This window comes from Balaenoptera physalus (assembly GCF_965194825.1).
Source record: "Balaenoptera physalus genome assembly, chromosome: 11".
Taxonomy (NCBI): domain Eukaryota; kingdom Metazoa; phylum Chordata; class Mammalia; order Artiodactyla; family Balaenopteridae; genus Balaenoptera; species Balaenoptera physalus.
Window position 1 is genome coordinate 41,362,205 of NC_138896.1, and position 23,733 is coordinate 41,385,937.

The 23,733-nt window shown below is 58.6% G+C and overlaps 1 protein-coding gene across 1 annotated transcript; it reads left to right on the forward strand.

The window, feature by feature from the left end:
* Nucleotides 1-179: 179 nt before the first annotated feature.
* On the forward strand, nt 180-20,472 carry COL11A2 (collagen type XI alpha 2 chain; the record flags this gene model as incomplete). Its single annotated transcript, XM_082413780.1, has 59 exons — nt 180-389; nt 2,485-2,544; nt 2,645-2,686; nt 2,918-2,980; nt 3,264-3,338; nt 3,807-3,893; nt 4,155-4,211; nt 4,378-4,431; nt 4,519-4,572; nt 4,680-4,733; nt 4,913-4,966; nt 5,152-5,205; nt 5,298-5,342; nt 5,466-5,519; nt 5,949-5,993; nt 6,181-6,234; nt 6,428-6,472; nt 6,575-6,628; nt 6,871-6,915; nt 7,148-7,201; nt 7,331-7,375; nt 7,498-7,551; nt 7,878-7,985; nt 9,009-9,062; nt 9,338-9,391; nt 9,491-9,535; nt 9,620-9,673; nt 9,796-9,840; nt 9,979-10,032; nt 10,132-10,185; nt 10,412-10,465; nt 10,858-10,965; nt 11,112-11,201; nt 11,369-11,422; nt 11,629-11,736; nt 11,868-11,975; nt 12,118-12,171; nt 12,274-12,327; nt 12,511-12,618; nt 12,844-12,897; nt 13,149-13,202; nt 13,431-13,484; nt 13,628-13,681; nt 14,026-14,133; nt 14,527-14,580; nt 14,745-14,798; nt 14,915-14,968; nt 15,514-15,567; nt 15,839-15,946; nt 16,041-16,094; nt 16,239-16,292; nt 16,524-16,631; nt 16,786-16,839; nt 17,147-17,182; nt 17,384-17,437; nt 17,550-17,817; nt 18,378-18,490; nt 18,857-19,063; nt 19,796-20,472. Coding segments are annotated over 59 exons (4,302 nt in total), but the record flags the coding sequence as incomplete, so codon positions are not given.
* Nucleotides 20,473-23,733: the final 3,261 nt, after the last annotated feature.

A 23,733-nucleotide genomic window follows, 5' to 3' on the forward strand; every position in this document is an offset into this window, starting at 1 on the left:
TTCTGGACCTCCCTCCACATTGGGGGGCTTTGATGGCCATCCCCCTTCTCTACAACGGCTCCCCTTGCTCTTCTTGGGAGGAAAACGCCAGTCCCTGTTACCCTTCAGAATCCTTTGGGCTGGAAGTTGTCACACCCTGGGGTCCAGGGAAAACCTCCTCTCGGCCCTAATGCCCCCATCTACCCCTCTCCCTCCCCATCCCCGGGAAGGAGCAGACAGATCTCCAGGTCCCCTCCACAGCCGACAGGTTCCTGACAGAGGAATATGGGGAGGGTGGCACAGACCCCACAGCAGGGCCCTACGATTACACCTATGGCTATGGGGACGATTATCGTGAGGAGACGGAGCTTGGCCCTGCACTCTCTGCGGAGACAGCCCACTTGGGAGCCGTAAGTGAAAGGAGCTCCTCTTCCATCCTTGACTTCCAGTGGGAGCTACAAGAATCGCTTCCTGTTGTTTTTGATTGTTGTCTCTTGTCTGTGAGCTACTTCCCATTAGTGGTTTTACATTTTCTGTTCACTTCCTGCCTTCCCTTGCCAAAAGTCTTATTCTATGGAGCCTTCTGTCCAGGGCAATTGGTTGTTTTTGTTTTCTTTTTTTTTTTTTTTCAATCCTATGGCCAATTTCTGTCTTTCTTGGTCACTTCCTGTCTCCATCAAGCTGGATTTTATAAAGCTTTTGGTCAATAAGCCCCTACCTTGTGTCCATTTTCAGTCTGTCTCGATCATTTCTTCTTGGTCGAAACAATTTCTTGTCCGTGTTGCTGCCAAATGATCTAACTTCCTCTATCACATTTTCTAACCTACAGGCCCCTTCCTGTCTGTCCCCTCCTGTCTTCTCCCCTTCTCTACAATGGCTCCCCTCCTGTCTTCTCCAGTCATGGCACCTGTTCTGGTGACTGCGTCAGATTGAACTGGAAGGGATTTATTCTTTGTGTTTTGGCTCTAGTTTTTCATGCTCTCTTATCCTTTGATAATCAGCCGCTTCCTATGTGTCTCAGGTCATCCAAATCATAAAGTTTCCATTGTGGGCCTAGATATTTATCACGGCCACTTCCTGTGTGTACTAGCCTTGATGTTTGTGTTTGCTGGAAGAATTGCCTTTCATTGTCATAATCCATTTCCCGGAGTTACTTTCTGTCTGTTTTGTGAATTTCTTTTCTCTCTTGGTTGTGGTAGCCATGTTGTTATTGAAGGTCCACTTCCTGGATCCTCCTTCCTTGGCTGCTACCTGTCTGTCCCACCACTTCCTGTTTATCTGGTTCATTTTCTAGCCGTCTTGGCCATGTTTAATTTTTCTTGGCCCTGGTATCATTCTTGCTTCCAAGTGTTTGTCCCTTTGTTCTGTCTCCCCTAATTGTGTCCCATGTTTCAACCACTCCCTGTCAGTGGGGTATTTCCTGTCTACTCACTTCATCTTTTTCCTCTACCCCACTGCCTCATCCTACCCTCCCTGCTCTAATAATTCCACCCTTGACCCTCTGCTGCCTTTCCCTTATGCTGCTTTCTGGAAATTTAGGGTTGATTTGGGATATGGGAGAGTTTGGAAATTGATCACTGTTGCTTGATCAGGATGGAGGTAGAGGGGGGCATTTTGAAGATCTTTGTTGGGAGAGTTGGGAGGTGGTGGTGAATATCCTCCATTCTCCTTGTCCTTATCTTGGTTCTGGCCCCAGAGTTGGGAGTGGGCATCGGAGTGGAAGTGTGGAAGAGAGGCGACGGGTGGGCTTGAAGTATAAATAAGGGTCAGAGGAAGGGTGTAGCATCCTTGCTGGGAGAGTAACTGGGAGGACTTGAGGGGCTTGGCTTGGGGCTTGAGCAACTGAGCCCAGGAGCTGTATTTTCCCAAAATCCAGTTATGAGGTCTAAGTTTGAGATATCAGTGGGGACTGCTCTCCAGATCTACTTACAGTATGAATGTCTAATCTCCGGGGAGTTTTAAACTTGTGAACCCTTTGAAACTCTAAGTAAAATTCTGTGCATAAGGGCATACACTTTTTCTTTTCTGGAGAAAGACTCCATAGATTACATCAGATCCTCATATGGATGCATGACCTTCCCCTAAACCCAAGTAAAAATCTATCCACAATCTTAGAGAGATTCTTATTTGGTGAGGTGGGGTAAAGATGAGGAAGTTGATGGTTTCTTAAGGTTCTCAGGGAGTTTGGGGAATAAGGTACAGTCCTCCAGAAGAGAGTTTGGGTAGGTTGGGGGTTTGGAATCCCAGGAAGTGTCTGGGGACCTTCCTGAGAGAGGTTCTCAGGGAGATGAGGAGACTGTGTTTGCTGAGGTGGAGCTGGGAATTGTGGGGAGGGGAGCCCTGAGGTCTCCCTTGGCAGACCTGGGAGGTCTGTGAAGAGGGAGTCTTAGAAGAGGAGGGGTGGACTTGGGGGTAGGGTCAGGAGGTCTCCACAGGGATGGGGGAAGTCCTGGTGTCTTGGCTGCTTATGGGCCCCCCTGGGGGTTACATATGTGTCTCTCTCAGGCTGCCCGTGGTCCCCAGGGGCTGAAAGGAGAGAAGGGGGAGCCTGCGGTGCTGGAACCTGTAAGTCACTGTGGTCACCGAGCTGAGGGCAGTGGGATGAAGGGAAGGAGGTGGGGGTGCTAGCCCTATAGCCTCTGACTTTTAACCTTTGACTCCACAGGGTATGCTAGTGGAGGGGCCCCCTGGTCCAGAAGGCCCTGCGGTGAGTTCTAGCTGTGACCCACTAGCCTCCATTCTTTTCACAGAGATGCTTCCTACATGCTCACCTGTGCCTTCCCCACATAGGCCCAGGCCTCCTTCTTAGAACTCAGAACACCCTTCCAATCAAAGCTTCCCAGATCCCCAGATCTCTTCTGTAGAGACCACCCCTCAGCCACATACCCCTCTTCTATCCGAACGCCCACACCTGACCCCCTCTTCTTGTGTCCTTCAGGGATTTCCTGGTCCCCCTGGCATCCAAGGCAATCCAGGCCCAGTTGGAGACCCAGGCGAGAGGGTATGAGGACATCCTATGGGGGTGGGAGGAGGGCTGCAGAGGAGCCACTGGTACCCAGTAGGGGTACCATGCTCAGTAATTTCTCATTAGAAAAGAATTAGACTCTGGTCGGGGAGGGGAGTAGTCTGGTGTCTCACCATCATTTTTCTCCATGGGGTGTGGGGACAGCTTGGGAAAGATGTAGGGAAGTCTATATTTATTCTGTTGAGGAGGGTTTCAAAATGATGCCAGGACCCTAACAATCCCCTGTGGCCATATCCTTCTCATTCTTTCCCCACTCTAGGGCCCCCCTGGCCGAGCAGGGCTCCCTGGATCAGATGGGGCCCCTGGCCCTCCCGGCACATCCCTCATGCTCCCAGTGAGTTGTCTTCTGGGCTTTGGAACGAGCTGAGGGGGGAGGGCGGGAGAATTGTGTTGTGTCACCAAGAACCAGAGGAGCAGGAACGCCAAGGAGGAGTCTCTAAAGACCATCCACCCAAAGAGATTGATCTTAGGGGTGGAGGGTTTAGGGCCTCATTAGACGACCTGGAGCCAAACATGGAGCATCTAGAATTGGGCAGAAAATCCTAAATTTCAGGGGGTCTAGAACCAAAGGAGAGTCTTTGGGGAAGAAGAGACTCAAGAGTGGAGGAGGAGGACAGGAGTTGAGTTTCTGAAAACCTCTAAGTGATTACCTGGAACCCATGGGAGACACTGGAGGGGGGCATGGGGGGAAGTGGTGTCCTGGAACCTGGGAAATGGGGCAGACATACTGGATGATGCCTCTGGCTGGGAGGGTCATGTGGATTTCCTGGAAGACCCTAGACCTTCTCTCCTTGGCCCGCAGTTCCGGTTTGGCAGTGGTGGGGGTGACAAGGGTCCCGTGGTGGCGGCCCAGGAGGCCCAGGCCCAGGCAATTCTGCAGCAGGCACGGGTGAGGAAGGCTGGGGGATCTTGGTGGGGGGAAGGGTGTGGTGGGAAGGGGAAGACTCTAGGAAGAGTTGGAAGGGTAGGTTGGAGTGAATGTAGGGCAGGCGGAGGTCTGGGTTGGTTTGGGGTTGAGAGGGAGGTTGGGGAAGATACAGGGCAGTGGAATGAAGATCAGGGGTACAAGGGTGACTTTGGGAAGTGACCTGGGGTCCGGAGTTCTCCAGCTGCCTCTTGCTTAGCTCTTCCATCTCCCCTGCTCTCCCAGCTGGCGCTCCGAGGACCCCCGGGTCCCATGGGATACACGGGCCGCCCTGGACCCTTGGTGAGTGAGTGGGGTGTTGGGATAGGGGATTCTTTATTTGTGTGTGGGGGTATGGATAGTTCTGGAAAAGGACCAAGTTGCAAGTTTTTTGCTTCTTTGGGGGAGGGCTCTGAGGCCACCGATGGGTGTGTCCTTCAGCACAGCCACCCTCTCTTCTCTCTCACAGGGACAACCTGGGAGCCCTGGACTGAAAGGAGAATCTGGAGACCTAGGACCTCAGGTGACAGCCCCCACCCACCTGATCCCCAAACCAGTGCACCCCCCTCTGTCTATACCCACTAACCCTGCACCTGCCTCTCCCTCCCAGGGCCCCAGAGGACCTCAGGGCCTCATGGGCCCCCCTGGCAAGGCTGGGCGAAGGGTGAGTGACCTGGGGGTAGGATGGGTGTGGGTGGGGGATGGGAGACAGGGCATGGGGTGTGGAGGACTGTGCCCCCGCTGGCTCTGACACCTCCCCTGCACCCCCAGGGCCGAGCGGGTGCTGATGGAGCCCGAGGGATGCCTGGGGAACCTGGAGTGAAGGTAACAGGTTTGGGCCCCTCTCTGACACCCATAACTCCCAGCCCCACCTGAGCTCGTTTGTTTTTAGGGATAACCGAGTACCCCCCATGAAGCAGCCCCTCCCTACTCAGGACACAGTAGAGAGGGGTGGGGTGGGAAAGGGACTGGGACCTCACCTGGGCTGCCCCTCTTCTCCCCAGGGTGACCGAGGATTTGATGGCCTCCCAGGGCTACCTGGGGAGAAAGGACACAGGGTGAGTATAGGGGCGTGGTGTGTTGTGATGAGGGGGTAGATCTTCTGTGGAGGGGAGGGGAGGTAGGAGGCTGAGGGTCCCAGCAGGAGCTCAGTGAAGGAAATTGGTTGGTTAATTGAAGACAGTCAGTGTCTGCCTGTGTTGGGGGCTCTGCACCCCCTCTTACCTGTTCACCCATTTTCCAGGGTGATACTGGTGCCCAGGGCCTTCCTGGGCCCCCCGGCGAGGATGGAGATCGGGTAAGTGTTGTGGCCGGCGGGGGCAGGGGCGGGGGCTGGGTATGGGAGAGGTCTGGACGCTGAGCCTGCTTCACCATGTCCTCCTCCTCCAGGGAGACGATGGGGAGATTGGGCCTCGGGGGCTGCCTGGAGAGTCGGTGAGTGTCAAGGGGTTTGGGGATGGGGGTGGCCCTGGGGATGCCAGAGGAGGGACGCGGGCATGAAAGGGACACGTTTTCTCTCACCCATGCGGGTCCTATCTTCCCCTCACCTGAATGCAGGGACCCCGAGGTCTCCTTGGCCCCAAAGGTCCACCTGGGATTCCTGGGCCCCTGGTAAGTGACTGTCCCTGACTTCTGACCCTGCCCTCTCCCTCTCTCCACCTTCCCTGACTGCCTCCCTCCTTCCTCCCCTCCGGCTCCTCCTCCCTGGCCCCCACCTAGCCCTGCTTCAGCCTTCAGCCCCTGGTGCCCTTGCAGGACCATGTCTTGTAGTGCACCAAAGGCTCTCATCATAGCCAAAAAAAAAAAAAAAAAAAAAAAATCCTCAAGAAAAACAAAACAAACCCCCACAAACCCACAGCCCCAGGGCCCCAGAACCCCACGCCCTGTGGATCTGGACCGGCTGTGTTTGCTTAGGTTTGGGATGAACTGCTGTGCGCCTGACCCGTCCCACCCTCTGGGATGGCCTGGCCTCAGAAACCACAGGTCCCTCCAGGGCCCAGGGCCGCCTTCCAGCCTGCTCATGCCCCTCTCGTGTTTCAGGGAGTCCGAGGCATGGATGGTCCCCATGGTCCCAAAGGAAGCTTGGTGAGTGATGGGCATGGAGACCCCACCCGACCCTTAGCCCCTGGGGTCTCTGCCAAAGTCCTGTTCCCTTTGCCACCATTTCAACCCCCTGCCTGCCGTCTCGGCTGTCCCTGCTGGGACTCGGCTCTCTGCCCTGTTTGTTCTGTCACCATCTCCTTCTGACCCCTGCCTGGTTGCGTGTTTCTAGGGACCCCAGGGAGAGCCAGGACCTCCTGGACAACAGGGCACTCCTGGGACCCAGGTGAGTGGTCCTGTCCATCCCCTCCCCAGCTTTAGCGATTTCCCCTGGGCTTCCACAGTGGGCCAGATCCCGGGTGGGGACAGGAAATGAAGGGTCTCAAGCCTTTGCTGCTCATGCTCTGAATGGGGGCTGCTGGCGGAGAGAGCGGCCCACCCCTGGGGGGGCCCCTGTGACTTCTCTGTCTTGTGTCTAGGGTCTCCCTGGGCCCCAGGGTGCCATCGGCCCTCATGGAGAGAAGGTAAGTGACTAAGTGATCGGGGGAATGGTGGATGGGCCAAGGCGGGGTGTAGGGTGGGCCCCAAATGTCTGGCTGGGACTGAGCCTCCTCATCTCCCTGCAGGGTCCTCGAGGGAAACCAGGGCTTCCTGGCATGCCTGGCTCAGATGGACCGCCGGTGAGTGGCCCCCACCTCTTAATACAAATCCCCCTTGACCTTCCACCCCAGGGAATGACTTTCAAGCACCTTCAGTGAGTGTCCATACTGTGTGTCCCTTGCACTGGGAGGTCACTGGTGGTGCTGCCAGTGGTCGGTCAGCTTCATTAGGTCCCAGGGGGGCATTTGGGTGGAAGAAGTGTAGGGAGGGGTGCAGGAGGTGACAGGGGCCAGTGGTCACGCTCTAATTTCCCTACCTCCAGGGTCACCCGGGCAAAGAAGGTCCCCCTGGAACCAAAGGAAACCAGGTGAGATCTTCCACGCCTCCTCTCATCCCCTGGAGGGGTCTCCACCCAGGCCCTGGGCCTCCAAGTCCTTGGGATTTCCTCATCTCGTCACGCGGCTGTGACAGTCCTTTGTCCCATGCCCCTCAACCCACTCCAGACTCCAATGTTGTAACTTCCATTTCCCCCACCCCTAGGGGGCCCCCATGGTGACACCCTGAGACCCCTTTATTGATGCCGCTCTGTCTTTTTTCAGGGTCCATCTGGACCTCAGGGTCCTCTGGGATACCCAGGACCTCGAGGCGTCAAGGTAACGAACCACTGGGCTGGGAGATAAAGGCTGGGGTCAGGGGAGCCAGCTGGGGCCCCAGGAGCTTGGTCCTGCCAGCCCAGCCTCCTCCCCTGATCTCTCGGTCTCTATCCCCCACTCTAATTCCAGGGTGTGGATGGAATTCGGGGTCTGAAGGGTCACAAGGGTGAAAAGGTGAGCAATGCGCCCCTAACTTCCCAGCCCCTCCACCTGCCCCACACCAGCCTTTCTGTCCACCTCTGCCTCACCCCCTCCCTCCATCATCTGTGGTGTCCTTTCACCCCAATCTTTCTCAGGGCGAGGATGGCTTTCCTGGGTTCAAAGGTGACATGGGTGTGAAAGGTGACAGGGTGAGTAGAAACCCCACACTGGCCCCCCAACTCTAAGTGCTGATCATCCTCCCCTTTGGAGCCCCCAGTTACCAGCCTTCCCCTCACCCCCCAATACCCCAGACTCCTCATCTCCAGGCTCCCTTTAGAGGATCCCAACCCCGTGCTCTGTGACCCACCAGCTCGCCAATCACAACACTCTCCCTGCCCCTGTGGGGCTCCCTGTCCTGCAGTAGCTTCGGGGACCCCCACTGACCCCACTCAGCCTCACTGGGGCCTGCCTCTCCTCTCGGGGCTCAGCCCCTCCCCTAGTCCCTATCACTCACCTCTCCAACTCCCTCACACAGGGCGAGATTGGAGTCCCTGGTTCCAGGGGAGAGGATGGTCCCGAGGGGCCGAAGGGACGCACTGGACCCACTGGAGACCCTGGCCCCCCTGGGCTCATGGGCGAGAAGGTGACGGGGAGGGTGTGAGGGGGTCTGGTCTACATGCTCTAGGGGGATGGGGCCCGGGGTGCTGGGATCAGGGTTGGGGTGGGGTGCCAACAGCTGAAGTCTGCAAGTCAATCAAAGATGACCACGCATTATGCTCCTCTCTGTGTATATGGCGCCTCCTAGACACTGATGCGTTGAAGGGGGGGGGATACATAAGAAGTCAAGGAAAAGTCTCTGTCGTGAAGACTTTACAACAGATTGATGGGGACAGGGCAGAGAGGCCGTCATAGGATACCTGAAGGTGCCGGGCAGAGTGAAAATGTGTCCAGACTCCGAGCAGTAGGCATTCCGAGAAGGAAGAGAGTCAGAGAGGAGGTGAGCTCTGACATCTTCAGAGCTAACTCTCACCAAGCCCTCACCGTGTGCCAGCACCGTGACAACTTGTCCTGTCAGTCCTGTGGGGTGGGCGCTACTACAGTCCTGAAGCATCAGGAGGTTTAGATACTAGTTCATCACACAGCCAGTGAGGGCCAGAGCCAGGGTTTGAGCCCCAAAAGTCAGGCTGCAGAGTCCCTGCTCCCCACTTCCGCTCCACAGCTGCCTTGGCAAGACAGGTCCTGAAGCCTCAGGGGGCAGGGGTGGATGGTGGGGGGGCCCCGGGGTGGTGCAGAGTGGAGCCAAGGAGTGAGGCGGGGTTGGGGGGCCTGCAAGGGGGCCGGTCTTGGTGGGGCAGGACTGTGTGCTGGGAAGATGGGGCTGAGGTTGACAGGTAGGCAGGGGCTGGATCACAGCGCCTGCAGGACTTGACCTGCAGATTTTAAGACACAGGGGAGGTGAGATTCCAGCCCTAGAGTTTGGGGAAAATCCAATCTCAGCAAGGAGAGGTTACAAAAGCCAGGCATCCTGGGAGGTGGGAAATGAGGGGCCAGGGGCTGGGGGTTTGCTGGGTGGGGGCTGGCCCCCATCTCTGAGGGTTGGGATCTCCAGGGATGGAGTGGCATCCGTGGCTCCTCTCGCTCCTGATCGCGCCCTGTCCATCCACAGGGCAAGCTGGGTGTTCCTGGTCTGCCTGGCTACCCCGGACGCCAGGGTCCCAAGGTGATTCGTTGCCCCGCATGTGCCCCTCCTCCTTTTCCCTTCCCTGACCCCTAATTACAGGAAGCACAGACTGACATAGCAGCGGGGGACCCTAGAGAGAATTTAGCCCACCCCCATTCTACAGATGAGGGAACAGAGGCCAGAAGCACTAGTTATTGGCAGAGCCCGAATCTCCCACCCTGCTGCCTCCACCACCTCTCCTGACCCACCTTGGCCCTTCCTTGGCCCTCCCCTTTTGTGACGTGTCAATTTTTCCCCTCCTCCATCCTCACCAGGGGTCTCTGGGATTTCCTGGTTTTCCTGGAGCCAGTGGAGAGAAGGGAGCCCGTGTAAGCTGGGGAAGGGTGGGTGTGCAGAGGGAGGGGCAGCTCTGGGAGCGGGGGCCTCACGCCCTGGGTGATGTGTTGTCTCCGCTTTGTTCCCACCAGGGCCTGTCAGGGAAATCAGGGCCTCGGGGAGAACGTGGCCCCACGGTGAGTGCAGGGGAGAGACGTGCGGCTCAAGATCCAAAGAGGTGCTTTGGGGCTTTTCTGACAACTCCCCTGTCCTCTCTCTAGGGTCCACGGGGTCAGCGGGGACCCCGAGGTGCCACTGGGAAGTCTGGAGCTAAGGTTGGTGGTCTTGGCAGGGCTCATCCCCCCCTCTGCCCTGTAGCCCAGCTGCCCTCAACTCCTCTGGCTGCAGGGTTGGCTAGAAAGCAGCTCCTCTCACTCTCTGACTGTTTCCCCCACAGGGAACATCGGGTGGTGATGGCCCCCACGGGCCCCCCGGAGAGAGGGTGAGTGTGGCTTGAACCCCCTGTTCCCCAGTGCTCCCCAGGGAGCCGGAGTGGGGCCTGCTCCCTCTCACCGCAGGGAGAGGCCCCTTGCCCAGCACCCCTCCCCATTCTCCTGACTCAAGCCAGCTTTGTCTCTAGGGTCTCCCTGGACCTCAGGGCCCCAACGGATTTCCTGGCCCCAAAGGACCTCCAGTAAGCTGACCTCTGACCTCTGACCCGCCTTGGTTCTGTGAATCCTTCCCCATCCCCCTTCCCAGCCTAGAGCTCACCTGACATCTGAACCTCTTCCAGGGCCCCCCTGGGAAGGATGGGCTGCCGGGACACCCAGGCCAGAGAGGAGAAGTGGTAAGTGGTGCCCCGGCCTCCTCAGACCCTCACTCCCGAGCTGTCCTGTCCGGAAGTCCTGCTGGGAAGGTTCTCCTGGCTGAGTGGAGCGCATCTCAGCGCTGCTCAGACCACAGCCAAGGACTTGCTGGTGACCCTGCCCTCCCTCCGAGAGCGTGGGGTCCGTGCCACAATGTCCACGCCTGACTGTGTGTTCTGACTGCCCTCTCCTCTCTTCCTCTCTCAGGGTTTCCAAGGGAAGACCGGCCCCCCTGGCCCCCCAGGAGTGGTGGGACCCCAGGTATGCCTGCTCCCTAGAGAGAAAGGACCCCAGACCCTGGAGTTAGTCTATCTGCCTCTCTTCTCCCTTTTCCCGGTCACGGGCCCCTGCCCCTCCTTTGCCTGAGCTGGGCCCCTGGGGCTGGGATTTGGAGCAGGGATCCCAAATTTCAGTCTGTTTCCTGAACCAGTTCTCATCTTCTAGCATCTTGGAGAAGAGGAAGGTCCCCTCAGGGACACCAGGTGGTATGGTTACTCCACACCGGGGAATCAAAACCAGAGCAGAGGCCTAGGAGAGCTCCGGAAATTTCCCAGGAGCTTTGGGGCAGACATGAAGGGGTTCTAAGGGAAACTTTAAGGTGGACAGAGTGAGGCGAAAGCTCTGAGATTGGAGTCTCTCTGTCTCTTTCCCAGGGAGCCTCAGGAGAAACCGGTCCCATGGGGGAGCGAGGTCACCCAGGGCCCCCGGGACCCCCTGGAGAGCAGGGACTCGCTGGAACAGCTGGAAAAGAAGGGACAAAGGTCAGTAAGGGGCCCGGCAGGGGGGAACTTGGGGGTCTAGGGTTGGGGTGCCTAAGAGAACAGGCAAATGGGGATTTGAGGGAATAGAGATCTCTCTGCCCAATTTGGGAGTGTGGCAGTGGCTCATCACCTCTGTTTCCTTTTAGGGTGACCCTGGGCCCCCTGGGGCCCCAGGGAAGGATGGTCCCGCTGGTCTGAGGGGCTTCCCGGGAGAGAGAGGCCTCCCTGGCACTGCTGTGAGTGTGACTCCAACCTGGCTGCCTGTAATAAGTCACCAGGCTTCCCGGCACCCCTCAGCGTCACCCTACTCCCGTCTCCCCCCCCATCCTTCCCCGCATATCTCCTGGACCCCATGTCCCCCCTTCCTGTCTCATGTCTGTTGCCTCTGATCTCTGGTTCATAGGGCGGACTTGGTTTGAAGGGAAATGAAGGTCCGGCTGGTCCCCCTGGCCCTGCAGTAAGTCTGGGGTCCCTGGGGGGCAGAGGGGAGGAAGGATGCGGTGCGGCATCTGGATTTTGGCGGGGCTGCGGGACCGGGCAGGGTCAGCCATAAGGCATCTGATGTTGGGCTCTTCTCCTGGGAACCATGGTCAGTGGTCCTCTGGTGTAGGTGGGCTGTGGTTTCTTCCTTGCGGGGGGGTCTGACTCTATCTCCTGTCTCAGGGCTCTCCTGGGGAGCGAGGTGCAGCAGGATCTGGGGGACCCATTGGCCCCCCAGGGCGCCCAGGGCCGCAAGGTCCCCCTGGAGCAGCAGGAGAGAAAGGCGTTCCGGTGAGTGTGGGGTCCCTGGGGAGATGCTGGGGAGGGGTCTGTGAGCTGATGGGTTACGGGGGATTTCCTGTAGGGGTGTTTGAGGGGGACAGCCATCTCTGGGTCATGACTCCTTCCTTCATTTCTCACAGGGTGAGAAGGGCCCCATTGGTCCGACTGGCCGCGATGGGGTACAGGGTCCCGTGGGGCTTCCTGGCCCTGCTGGCCCCCCGGGCATGGCAGGAGAGGATGGAGACAAGGTGAGGGAGCCCACAGACCCTGGACTCAGTCTTCTTTCCCCATGAGATCGCTGGTCTGGGCATGGCCCGCAATCCCTGTCTGCTTATTCTCCCCACCCCACCCACTCCTTTCTCTAATGTCCCACCTGCTTTCTACCCCCAGGGTGAGGTGGGAGACCCCGGACAGAAGGGCACTAAAGGGAACAAGGGGGAACATGTAAGTGTCCATTCCTTTGACTTTTCACCTCTGGCCTTTAACCTCATTTCCACCTGGTCGCTCCTCTTGTCTTGGCATCTCTGACTCTTCTTTCTCCCCCAGGGCCCTCCTGGACCCCCTGGACCCATTGGTCCCGTGGGGCAGCCTGGAGCCGCGGTGAGTGACCGATGTCCTGTCTGCAGCCTTGATTCCACCCTCAGTTTCCCTCTGCCCTTGGGGTTGGGGGTGGGAGTGGGGGGGCTCCAGGCCTGGTGCCTGGCTCTGTGTGGGGCTTGTGGCTAGAACACACCTGACCCACGACCATCTTTGTGTCCTTGTCCTGCCCTCCTCCCACCTCAGGGGGCAGATGGGGAGCCTGGAGCTCGGGGTCCCCAGGGACACTTTGGAGCCAAAGGTGATGAGGGAACCAGAGGATTCAATGGGCCCCCAGGACCCATTGGTCTACAGGTGAGTTGGGGGGTGGAGACAGGGGCTGAGAGGTGGGGTCACACTGGAGCTGATGTCCTCCCCAGACCCCCTAGCCCCCTGCTGACAAAGGAGGTCTGGGGAGGTGGGGGCAGAGGACTGGGTGGTGGGGGGTATGTGGGATCTGGGTGGGGGGGGACCCCTCTGCCGAGGGCTGTGCTCCAGGTGGTTTGGTCACCTGGGTCTGTGCTGTGTACACCTGCGCAGGGTTTGCCAGGCCCCTCGGGGGAGAAGGGAGAAACAGGAGACGTGGGCCCTATGGTGAGTGGGACCCCATTGATAGGGTGTGATCCCAACTGATTCCAGCCCCACCCGCTAGGCACACCCCTGCTCATCCAGCCCCCACCCCAGCAGCCCACTGCCGCTGACTCCCAGCTCCCTGCATGCCATTCCCTGGCCTGGCTGCCTCCCTCCCCGCCAGGACCTCTGCCTCCCTAACCCTCCACCACTCACGTGCATCCATGGCTCGCTTTCTCTCACTTCCCTTCCCATCACGTGTATCTTTTCTTCAGGGACCACCCGGGCCCCCAGGACCTCGAGGCCCAGCTGGACCCAATGGAGCCGATGTGAGTCCTCTTGGCCCCTTGTCCCTCCAGATCAGTGTGGCCAGTCCTCTGCCTCCCTTTCCCCAGACTGTAAACTCTAGTCTCATCTCAGATGCCAAGAGAAGCCAGTGGACCCTGGGAAGGTCTCCCACTGTCTCACTGCTCTGACCTCAGGCCCTCCTCCAGGCTCTGCCCCCCCATGGCACCCCCTCCCATAAGCAATGATCCTTATTTCTATTCCTCTTCCAGGGTCCACAAGGTCCCCCTGGAGGTGTTGGGAACCTGGGTCCCCCTGGAGAGAAGGTACTGGGAAGGGGTACATAGATGGTCTGGGGGGATGAGGGTTGGACTTTTGCCAATTTTGGGGAGGTCAAAAGAGAGTGAGGGGGAATATCAGGATTTTTTTGGGGGGGAGGTGGAGGTTTTTGACCGCAATCTCCTTGCAGGGGGAGCCAGGAGAGCCAGGATCTCCAGGAGTCCAGGGCGAGCCAGGGGTCAAGGTGAGTGGTAGTTCTGAGGCCCTGCTCTGCAATCCCCTTCACCCCCTCAATCCCACCCCCACCTTTCCTGTGACCTCCTGGAGCTGGAACTCCTGCGCAGCCCATGAGTCTGTGCTCCTGGTCATTCTCCGTGAGGCCTGGTCCCTGGATCCGGGTGGGCTCTGTCCCCCTTTCCTTGAAGGGAAGAGGGGCCAGGGACTCCCACCATGGGCTTGACTTTCTGTGTGCACCCCGATGTCAGCGAGGCACGAGGGGGAGGCTGAAGCTTTCTTAGAAGCACGGGCTGGATCTTTGATCTTTGGGACCCCCTTTGGGACCATCTGTAACCTCTGCTCATCCTCTAGGGTCCACGCGGGGAACGTGGGGAGAAAGGAGAGTCGGGGCAGCCAGGAGAGGCGGGACCACCAGGGCCTAAGGGCCCCACCGGTGATGATGGCCCCAAAGGGAACCCTGTGAGTTTGGGGGGAGGGGCTGCGAGGAGGCCCCTGTGAATGGAGATCTGGGGATATGGGTGTGAGTGTGAGGATCTTGGGGTCTGGGGAGCCCAAGAGTGTGGGAGATGCCTGGGAGGAAGGCTTTGCGAAGGGGGTCTCCTGGGAGGGATATACGGGGTCTGGGATCCAGAGAGAAAGTGAGAGAAACCCTAGTTAATAACCTGAAAGCCTTAGAGGGCAGGCAGTGCAGGAGGTGGGGAAAAGGGGGTGCCGGAGATCCTCTTCCTAAGTGGTGCAGGTGGGCACTGCCTGTAGAGAGGGAGAGTGTGGCATGTGGCCATGGGGGTCTGTGTTGGCCCTGGGTGGGCTTAGGGGGCTGTGACCCTGACCCTTGGTTTCCCTCTGGATCAGGGTCCTGTTGGCTTTCCTGGTGACCCTGGCCCTCCTGGAGAAGGTGGCCCTCGGGTGAGTCTTACCTGGGGAGGGGAGGGGCTCTGTGTGGCCGATGGGCATGGGCGTGGGAACCAGGGTTATGGTAGGGCAGGTGGAGGGATGGGAGGATTGGCAGTTTGTGGGGGGTGATGCCAACCAGGTCAGGGGCCCCCTCTGACCTTGCTTCATCCCTGCAGGGCCAGGATGGTGCTAAGGGTGACCGTGGAGAAGATGGAGAGCCAGGACAGCCTGTGAGTGCCCGGTGACCCCTACCCCACCACTGAGCCCAGGCCCTCAGCCCTGTTTCTCCTCCACTATGCCCTATGCCTGAGGGGTCCCTCACCCACCACTCTTCCTCCCTCCATAGGGATCCCCTGGTCCCACTGGGGAGAATGGGCCTCCTGGACCGCTCGGAAAGAGGGTAAGTGAGGTGGTCTCCTGGGACCTTGCAGGGCAGGCTGGATGGCAGTTGGGGCAGAGGCAGGTGGGATGTGGAGGGAGACGCCTGGTGTGCCGGTTGTCCTTGGGTGAGGTGTGTATGTGTGTGACCATTTGTGTTCGTAAGCGTGCTGTGTATATTTGTTGCTGTATATTCTGTCTGTTCTTGCCAGGGGTGGTGTTGTGTACCAACCAATCAGAATGGACACGGAGGGAAGGGGCTGGCTTTCCTGGGGAGGTCCCTGCTGGGTCAGGGATTAACCCTGTTTTTGCTGGTGGTGTGTGGGCAAGAGGCTCTTCACCAAATGCACAGAACTACTCAGTATTTTAACAGCTGATACAGCTGTACCGGCTCTCCCATCCGTGAGTCGGCCTCTGCGATTGTGCCTGTGCATGCGCAGGTATGTGTGTGTGTGTGTGTGTGTGTGTACACGTGTGTGTGTGTGTACACGTGTGTGTGTGTGCACCAGGAGGACAGCGAGGGGGAGAGAGGTGAGCCTGGCTATTCACTGCCGCCTCCACCTGCAGGGACCTGCTGGTGTGCCTGGTCCTGAGGGGCGACAAGGAGAGAAGGGAGCCAAGGTGAGGGAGACGCAGCCCTGGATGCTGGAACATCCCTTCCATCTTTCCAACCTTTTGGTCCTCACACTTCAGCCTCCAAATGCCTCCCCCACATCCACCATCTCCACGCCGAGCCCCCTGTGGGGACAGCGTTCCCTATACTTGTCCCTGCCCCAGGGGTCCCTGGGGTTTGACCCCTCCTCCCTGCCTCACCCCCGTCCACCTTGGACCCCCTGCCCCCAGCCACACCCCCTCCTCTGCCCTTCAGGACACTTTTTTGGGTGTGTTTCAGGGGGATCCTGGTGCTGTGGGCGCCCCGGGAAAGACAGGCCCTGTGGGTCCTGCAGGCCCAGCAGGAAAACCTGGTCCTGATGGTCTGCGGGGGCTCCCGGGTTCAGTGGTGAGTCATGGAGCAGAGAGGCTTGGCTGGGGAGGGGGAGGCTCACGGTGTGGGGACACTCTTCCTGATCCCCGTGGTCCCCTCAAATCTGCAGGGTCAGCAAGGCCGTCCCGGGGCCACAGGCCAGGCTGGGCCTCCAGGCCCTGTGGTGAGTGACTGTGGATAGGTGGGGGGGTCGGGGGGGGTGGTCCCTGGGGCAGTGGGCATCCAGCCTTGGAGGAAGTGGGAAGTGGCGGGGGGAGAGTGTGGTCCCACCTCCCCCAGGAGAGAGTGACTTCCTGTCTCCCCACAGGGACCCCCAGGGCTTCCTGGCCTCCGGGGCGATGCTGGGGCCAAGGGAGAGAAGGTGAGTGACCACACATAGCCAGGTGTCTCAGCCTCACCCCTGAAACCTCCGGGGGGGCCTCGTGCTCTTGGGGAGCCCTTCCTCAGTCAGGGCCGTGGCAGCCCCCGCTCTTTCCTTAGACCCGGCCCAAGTCCCTCTCTTGTCTTCTGGGCTCTGACCCCTGTGGTTCTCCTTCTTCCCATCCATGTGTCTCCTCTCTGCATCCCCCTGACCACCTGGCCCCTTTTCCAGGGTCACCCAGGTCTCATTGGACTGATTGGCCCCCCGGGGGAGCAGGGAGAGAAGGGTGATCGAGGGCTTCCTGGTCCTCAGGGATCCACAGGGCCAAAGGGGGAGACGGTGAGTAGAGGGCGTGGTCTTGGGAGGTCTGAGGGCGGGGTGAGGGTGGGGATTCATGGGGGTGTGGGAGGGTGGGGGGGTGGATACTCAGCTGTGGGGTGAGGGAGGGGAAGGGGAGGAGGACCCAGTTGAACCAGGCCCCTCCCTTTCCTAGGGCATCCCAGGAGCATCTGGCCCTATTGGTCCTGGAGGGTCCCCTGGCCTCCCTGTGAGTACCCGATCTGTTCCTCAACTCAGTCCTCTAAACCCCACTGCCCCCCTCCATAATCTCCCACTGGCTTCCATGACAATGCCAGCATAACACTCATAGGCCCCCGTGTCCCCCATATGTTCCTACACCTTCAGTGTTTCCACTCCTGTCCTTCCAGGACCTCCCGAATGTCCCCATGTCCCCCATGCCTGCCCCTCTTGTGATGGCTCCAGGGTCCTGTGAACTCATGACCTTGCCTCTCCAAATCTCCTTGTTCTGATCTTCCCCTGTGGTGACCATCTCTTTCTTGTTCCTCGTTTCACAGGGACCTGCTGGCCCCAAAGGAGCCAAAGGAGCCACAGTGAGTGACCCCAAGCCAGCTCTGACCTTCCCTCCCCCCAGCCCTCCATAGGTGGACTTGACACTGTCTCTTCAAGACAAACATACTCCCTGCCAGCGGAGCCCCTCATTCCCAGCCCAGAGACTGATTTGACCCTTCTGTGACCTTGATTGCATTCTTGACCTCTTGACCCCTCCATGAGTTCATTGACTCCCTTGGCAGGGCCCAGCCGGACCTAAGGGAGAGAAGGGCGTCCAGGGCCCTCCAGGACACCCGGTGAGTCAGTGTCAGGTCCTGCTCTTCTGACGGTCCCCCTCTGTCTGGGTGTTTCTCCGCATGGCCCTCACCCTGACCTGTCTCTTGCCCTCTCCGCCCTTCCCTCCACCAGGGTCCCCCCGGCGAGGTGATCCAGCCCCTGCCCATCCAGATGCCCAAGAAGACTCGGCGCTCAGTGGATGGAAGCCAGCTGATGCAGGAAGATGAGGCCGTGCCAACTGGGGGGGCCCCGGGCAGTCCTGGGGGGCTGGAGGAGATCTTTGGCTCCCTGGACTCCCTGCGGGAGGAGATTGAGCAGATGAGGCGGCCGACGGGGACCCAGGACAGCCCCGCTCGCACTTGCCAGGACCTGAAGCTCTGCCACCCAGAGCTGCCTGACGGTCAGTTCCAGGGACACGACATGTGAACAACCGCGTGGACGTAAACAAGCAGGATGGATGTCGGGGGAGGCTTGGGGAAGCTGTGGGGTGGGGGTGAGGGTGGAGGGGCTTGGGGCAGCAGCTCTTTACCAACTGGGTCAGAGGTATTTCCGTATTTAGCAAATGACATGGTCCTACCAGTCTCATCAGCTCGTTACCTGCTCGGGGTCTACAGGAATTGATAAGCATAGACTCGTGGACACACATGCTGGCATTTACGCACACAGACACGTGTGCAAGCCTACAGCCACACGTTGGACCAGCGTGAGGGTGTCAGTGCTCCTACCCCCTCCATTTGCGAGCCTGGGGGTGCTGCTGTGGGGAGGGGAGGCAGAGACGGACAGGGGCATAAGGTGATGCGGGAAACCAGAGCTGTGTTCTGGGGGTCTGGTGGGGGAACGGAGGACTGGGTGTCGGAGGGCACGTGGGGGCGGCTGGTTGGAGCAGTGGGAGGGAAGTGGGGCAAAGAGCATCTTGGGTCCAAGACCTCGGGGGCCCTGACCCTCCCCGCCACTCGACAGGAGAGTACTGGGTCGACCCCAACCAGGGCTGTGCTCGGGATGCCTTCCGGGTTTTCTGCAACTTTACGGCAGGAGGGGAAACCTGTGTGACGCCCAGGGATGATGTCACGCAGGTGAGATCTGGCCTCTGACTGCCCTGTCCCTTGCACCACAGTGGAGCCCCCCTCTGGGCCTAGTGGTTTCTGGGTTTGTGTGACAAGTTCCCTGACCTTTGACCCTGCAGAGCCTGCTGACTCTTCTCTTATTCTGTTCCTTCTCACCAGTCTTCTGATGCTCACTTCATCTCCTTCCCCTGACAACCTAAGACAAAAGTCTGTCTGCCTTTTATTTATCCCCTGGTTCCACCCCGGCCCCTTATTTCTCCCCCAGCCCTTTCCTCCCACCCATTCCCCACCCATGACCCTGGCTCAGCCGCCCTGCTTCTGTAGCTGCTCTGCAGGCCCGTGTCCATCCTTGACTGCAGGCCTCTCTCCTGCCAGTTCTCTTACGTGGACTCTGAAGGCTCCCCAGTCGGTGTGGTCCAGCTCACCTTCCTGCGGCTGCTCAGCGTCTCAGCCCACCAGAACATCTCGTACCCTTGCTCTGGGGAGGTCTGGGATGGCCCCCTGAAGCTCCGAGGGGCCAATGAGGATGAGCTGAGCCCGGAGACCAGCCCCTACGTCAAGGAATTCAGAGACGGCTGTCAGGTGGGAACCAGGGAGAGCTGGGTGGGGGCGGGTCCCAGACTCAGGCTGGAGGAGGCAGTAGGAAGACCCTTTGGGCAGGGGCGCTCGGGGAGAGCAGGAGGAGGCCAGCTTCCTGGTGTCAGGAAGGGCAGGAAGGATGGAAGGATGGAAGGATGGAAGGTGGGTGTCACCTGTGTGCACATGGCAGTGTCTCCAGAGTGGGTCATGCAGGCTTGTAAGCACAGTTACACAGGTTGCCCTCTGCACACACGGGGTATAAGCAATGCCCCCTCCCCATGGAAGGGCACATGGACACCCCCAATCCGTATATACATCCCCAGAGTCTCCTGGAAAGGGTCACACAGGTACACACACGTGGAATTGTGTCAGCTGTCATCACACACTTACACCCACAAGCACATGTACACACGTCCCCGTGGAGCCACACAGGCTCACACAACCACTACAGACAAATAATCTCAAAGGCAAACCCAAAGCTGCTCAGACTGGCTCAAGACTGCATGCGTGTGCATGCACACACACATGCACAACCTTCCCAGCTTTCCCAAGCCTGACTCTCTGGAAGAAACTTTAGGAAGAAAATTTAGCAAAGTCTGAACATGGGACACAGATGAGAGGAACAGCATCTCAGGGCACTTGAAGGAGCGGAGAGCCTGGGCCTGAGGTTGGGGTGTCCGCGGGCCCTGTGTGCCTCCCCCATGCTCACTCTCACTCTGGTGTCTCCCCCTGAAGACCCAGCAAGGCCGGACGGTGCTGGAGGTTCGAACACCTGTACTGGAGCAGCTGCCAGTGCTGGACGCCTCCTTCTCAGACCTGGGGGCCCCCCCGAGGCGGGGAGGGGTGCTGCTGGGGCCTGTCTGCTTCATGGGCTAAGACTTTCTCCTCTGTCTGACCCTGTGCATCGACACCAGGCCCACCTGGAATCCCACAGCATCGGCTCTGTGCCACCTCGCAGAAGGGCTCCTCGCCGTCTAGGGGGCCTTGGGCCAGGGCACCGTGAGCCCCCAGTCAGGGGCAGTGCAGGGGAGGGGTGCACCTAGGGCTCGCAGCCCTCCCACTTGGAGCCTGTGCCCTGTTCGACAGCTGAGACCCTTATTTAAAATTTACCTCCCAATCACCCCAAACACGTGGAAGAGAAAGGACACTGTGTATTTTGTATTTAAAAGTAATTATATTAATTATTTAAAGAGTGGAAAACAAAATGACAAAAAAGATAAAGAGAGAAATGCCAACAAAAATCAGCGGACTTTGGAGACAGGGCTCTCCAGGGGTGAGCCTGGCACCCTCATCTTTGCCTCAGGGCTCTCCTCAGAGACTGTGGGGGGTTGGGGGCCGAACCCCGCCTCCCTCACACCCCACCTGCAGCACCCACTGTGAACGTTGTAATACATGGTCTCCTTTGTCTCAGGGCTCTGCCTCTCTCTGCCCAGGGTGGGGCTCGCTCATCTCTACCTACCAGGTGTTTGGCTCCGCGACCCGCATGCCTGCTGTCTTTCACTTGGTCTGGGGCTCGCAGGAATGCCTGCTACTTGGGGACCAGGCCAGTCCCTCAGGGGAGAAATGGAACAGTGAGGGGTGTGTGCAGGGCCTGCGGTCAGCAGACTGTTGAACTATTGAAATTCTTCCACGTTAGCTGGGAAATCGCCGTGGCCCTGGGCCCCGCCAGTACACCATTGCCATCCTGGCCACCCCCATCCCTCCCCTGGGTGCCCCCTCACCTTCTCTGATCCTGCAATTAAAGGGTTAATGTGCAGCATCTGGATGGGACTCCCAGGGCCTTGTCTAGCACTATGACCTGCGTCCATTCTGACTGACGGTTAAAAAATGTGATTGTCTCCTGCTGGGGTGTATGTGTGTGGTGCTTGTGTTGTTATTTCAATCCCCACCCCCACTCTCATCCAGCGGCGCCCCTTCTTCCCGGCTGAGCTGTTACCAGAAATGAATGGCTTAATCCCTATTTCCTGGAGGGCCTGTCCATCTGGGGTGTTAGGGTGCAGAGAGAGTTCATAAAGCCTGGCATACGAGTTCAGAATCTCAAACGGATCCCCCAGTGACAGCAGGTGGGGGTCCAGGGTTCTGCCTGACGCTGGCGCTGGATTGGTTCGGTGTGAGGGTGTGCGTGCCCTCCCTGGTTTCACCTCAAACACCCCATCACCCTCCAGCTTTAGGGACCTCAGGGCTGGAAGGAGCCTTAGATGTCTAGCCTGAACTGTTTGCAGATGAGACTGAGGCTCACTTTCACGACAGCGTTTACCGCCCCAGTCCCTTTGGTACAGGCTTGCACGTCCTGCCATAAAAAGCCAGGGCTGCGGCTGGGGCCCCTCATGCTTGTGTGTATTAGGGTCTACATTACTCCAGGCTTTGTGCCGTGTCAAGATGCATAATCCTCGACGAGTGTCTCCTCCGACTCCGTGCCGCCCGCCGGCGGCCCCTCTCGGGGTTTATTCAGCAGCTCCGAGCCCTCTGGGTCAGGTGTCTCCTCTGTTCAGGGCTGGCTGCACAGCCGGCTGTTCTTGGCAGCTCCTGGGCTTCCCATCCTCACACAGCACATCCTGCCTCCCGCCCGTCCTGGCAGGAGATGAAGACTTCTTTCAGGGCCTCCTGATTACGACGCCCCTTTCCTCGGGCTGCTGGTGCGGGAGGGGGACGGTGTACGAGCGTGTGCACGTATGTGTGTCCCTGTTTCTCTTCCGCAAACCCCCGGTGCGGGTCGGGGAGGGGCTGCTTTGCACCCCAGACCCGGAGTCCCAGTAGGCAGCGCCCCCGTACTTCTTCCTCCTGGCGGATCCCCGACGGCAAGGACAAAGCCCCGATCTTTGAAACCCTGAAGTGTTGGAGCTAACTCAGTATCGATCCCAGGGAGCTCTCCTATGGGCATCCAGAAGTCCGGCCTCGCATCGGCGGCGGTTGGGCAGGAAAACCGAGCGCAGGTGAAAACCCCCTTCCGCGCGCCTGCTCTTCGGGCTCCGCGCATCTCTCTGCCTCTGCAGCCCCCTGGTGGCGGCGCGGAGACCTCGCCCGGCTAAAGCGCAAGCGCAGTGATTCCGCGCCCTAAGACGTCCCTAAACCGCCGCCCCTCCTGCATCACCAACTGAACCCTCATTCCCACTCCCCCAACCCAGGAGGAAGCCGAATGGAGCAGAAGCCCCTGGCCCTCGTCTGTATGGAATCAGGCGATGGACGTGGTTTCTGGGATCAGCCACGCCCTCCCCTCCATCTCAATGGCTTCAGGCACCCTTCTCCCCCCAATCCCAGGCCTCAGCTGAACAGAAGATCAGACCTAAATAGATGCTCCTCACACCGCTCGCCCGCACCCACTCCCAGACAAGCCGGGCCAGAGCTGAGGTTTCTCCGTAGCTCTCTTTGCAGTTGGAGCCAAACCCACAGAGGTCGCCCTTGGAGCACAGAGGGGAGTGTTCCCAAAGGTCACTTTTGGTCAGATGCTCTGAGCTCAGAGAGCTTTTCTCCGTGGAAACAAAGCCATGCATTTACTCAACTAACATTTATACACGGCGGTTAGGTCCCCAGGCCCATGCACAAAAGTCTATTTAACTAGTATGCCAAGCAACCCCGTATAACGGTTTTATGAGCAATTCTGTGCCAAGCTGCAGCCGAGGACGCCAGGACCACAGCCCTCTCCTTGCAGTGGGGCATCTCCTGCCCCCTCCTCCAGCAAGCTGGGGCCTGGCTCTAAGGAAAGATGAGGGGAAGCACCCAGAGGTGGAAGTTTTGGGGTGTGACTGGGCGTGGGTAGTGCAAGCGTCCTGAAATCTGGACATGTGGGTACTGGCAGGGGCTCCAGTGGCTTGTGGACAGTGGAGGCTTCTAGATGGGATGGGGAGGAGATAAAGGAGATAAAGGAGAGAGAAATAGAAAATTGGGGGAGTGACTTTGGGCCCCCCAGGTTGGAGGAGGGTGTGAAGGTCCTAGACACATACACAGCCAACAACAGGTTGGGAGGCTTAGGAGGGGAGGACTAGGAGTGGGGAGGACTATGAGATTATAGCACGAAGGCTGGGGGCATGTCCTCTAGCCTGTCACATCTTGGAGCTGCTTCTCAGCCTTGAGCTGATATTTGTGGCGTCTGTGACTTATGGTCAAAAAACAACTTGTAAAATTTGGACAACTTAGGTAACTGTACTTGGGAGCACGACATATCCCAGAGGGCCATGGCCTACATATCTCTGTCTTCCCTTGGTCATCAAGTCAGTGAAATATGGCACCACTGCGTGAATTCTTACACATTTTCTTTGCCTAAAGTACGTGAACATGCTTTGGTTATAGCTGTTGTGGTTCTGTTTATGTCACTATCAAACATGACATTCACCAACATTCATTCATTAGACATACCTGACACCACTTAGCGGTAGAAAAGCCCAATTCCACTTTGCTGTGTCTTTAAAGAGTGATTTTTTTTTTTTTTTTTTTTTGGCTGTGTTGGGTTTTCATTGCCGCGCATGGGCTTTCTCTAGTTGAGGCAAGCAGGGGCTACTCTTCCTGCGGTGCACGGGCTTCTCATTGTCGTGGCCTCTCTTGCTGCAGAGCACAGGCTCTAGAGCGCAGGCTCAGTAGTTGTGGCGCATGGGCTTAGTTGCTCCGGGGCACGTGGGATCTTCCCGGGCCAGGGATCGAACCCATGTCCCCTGCATTGGCAGGCGGATTCTTAACCA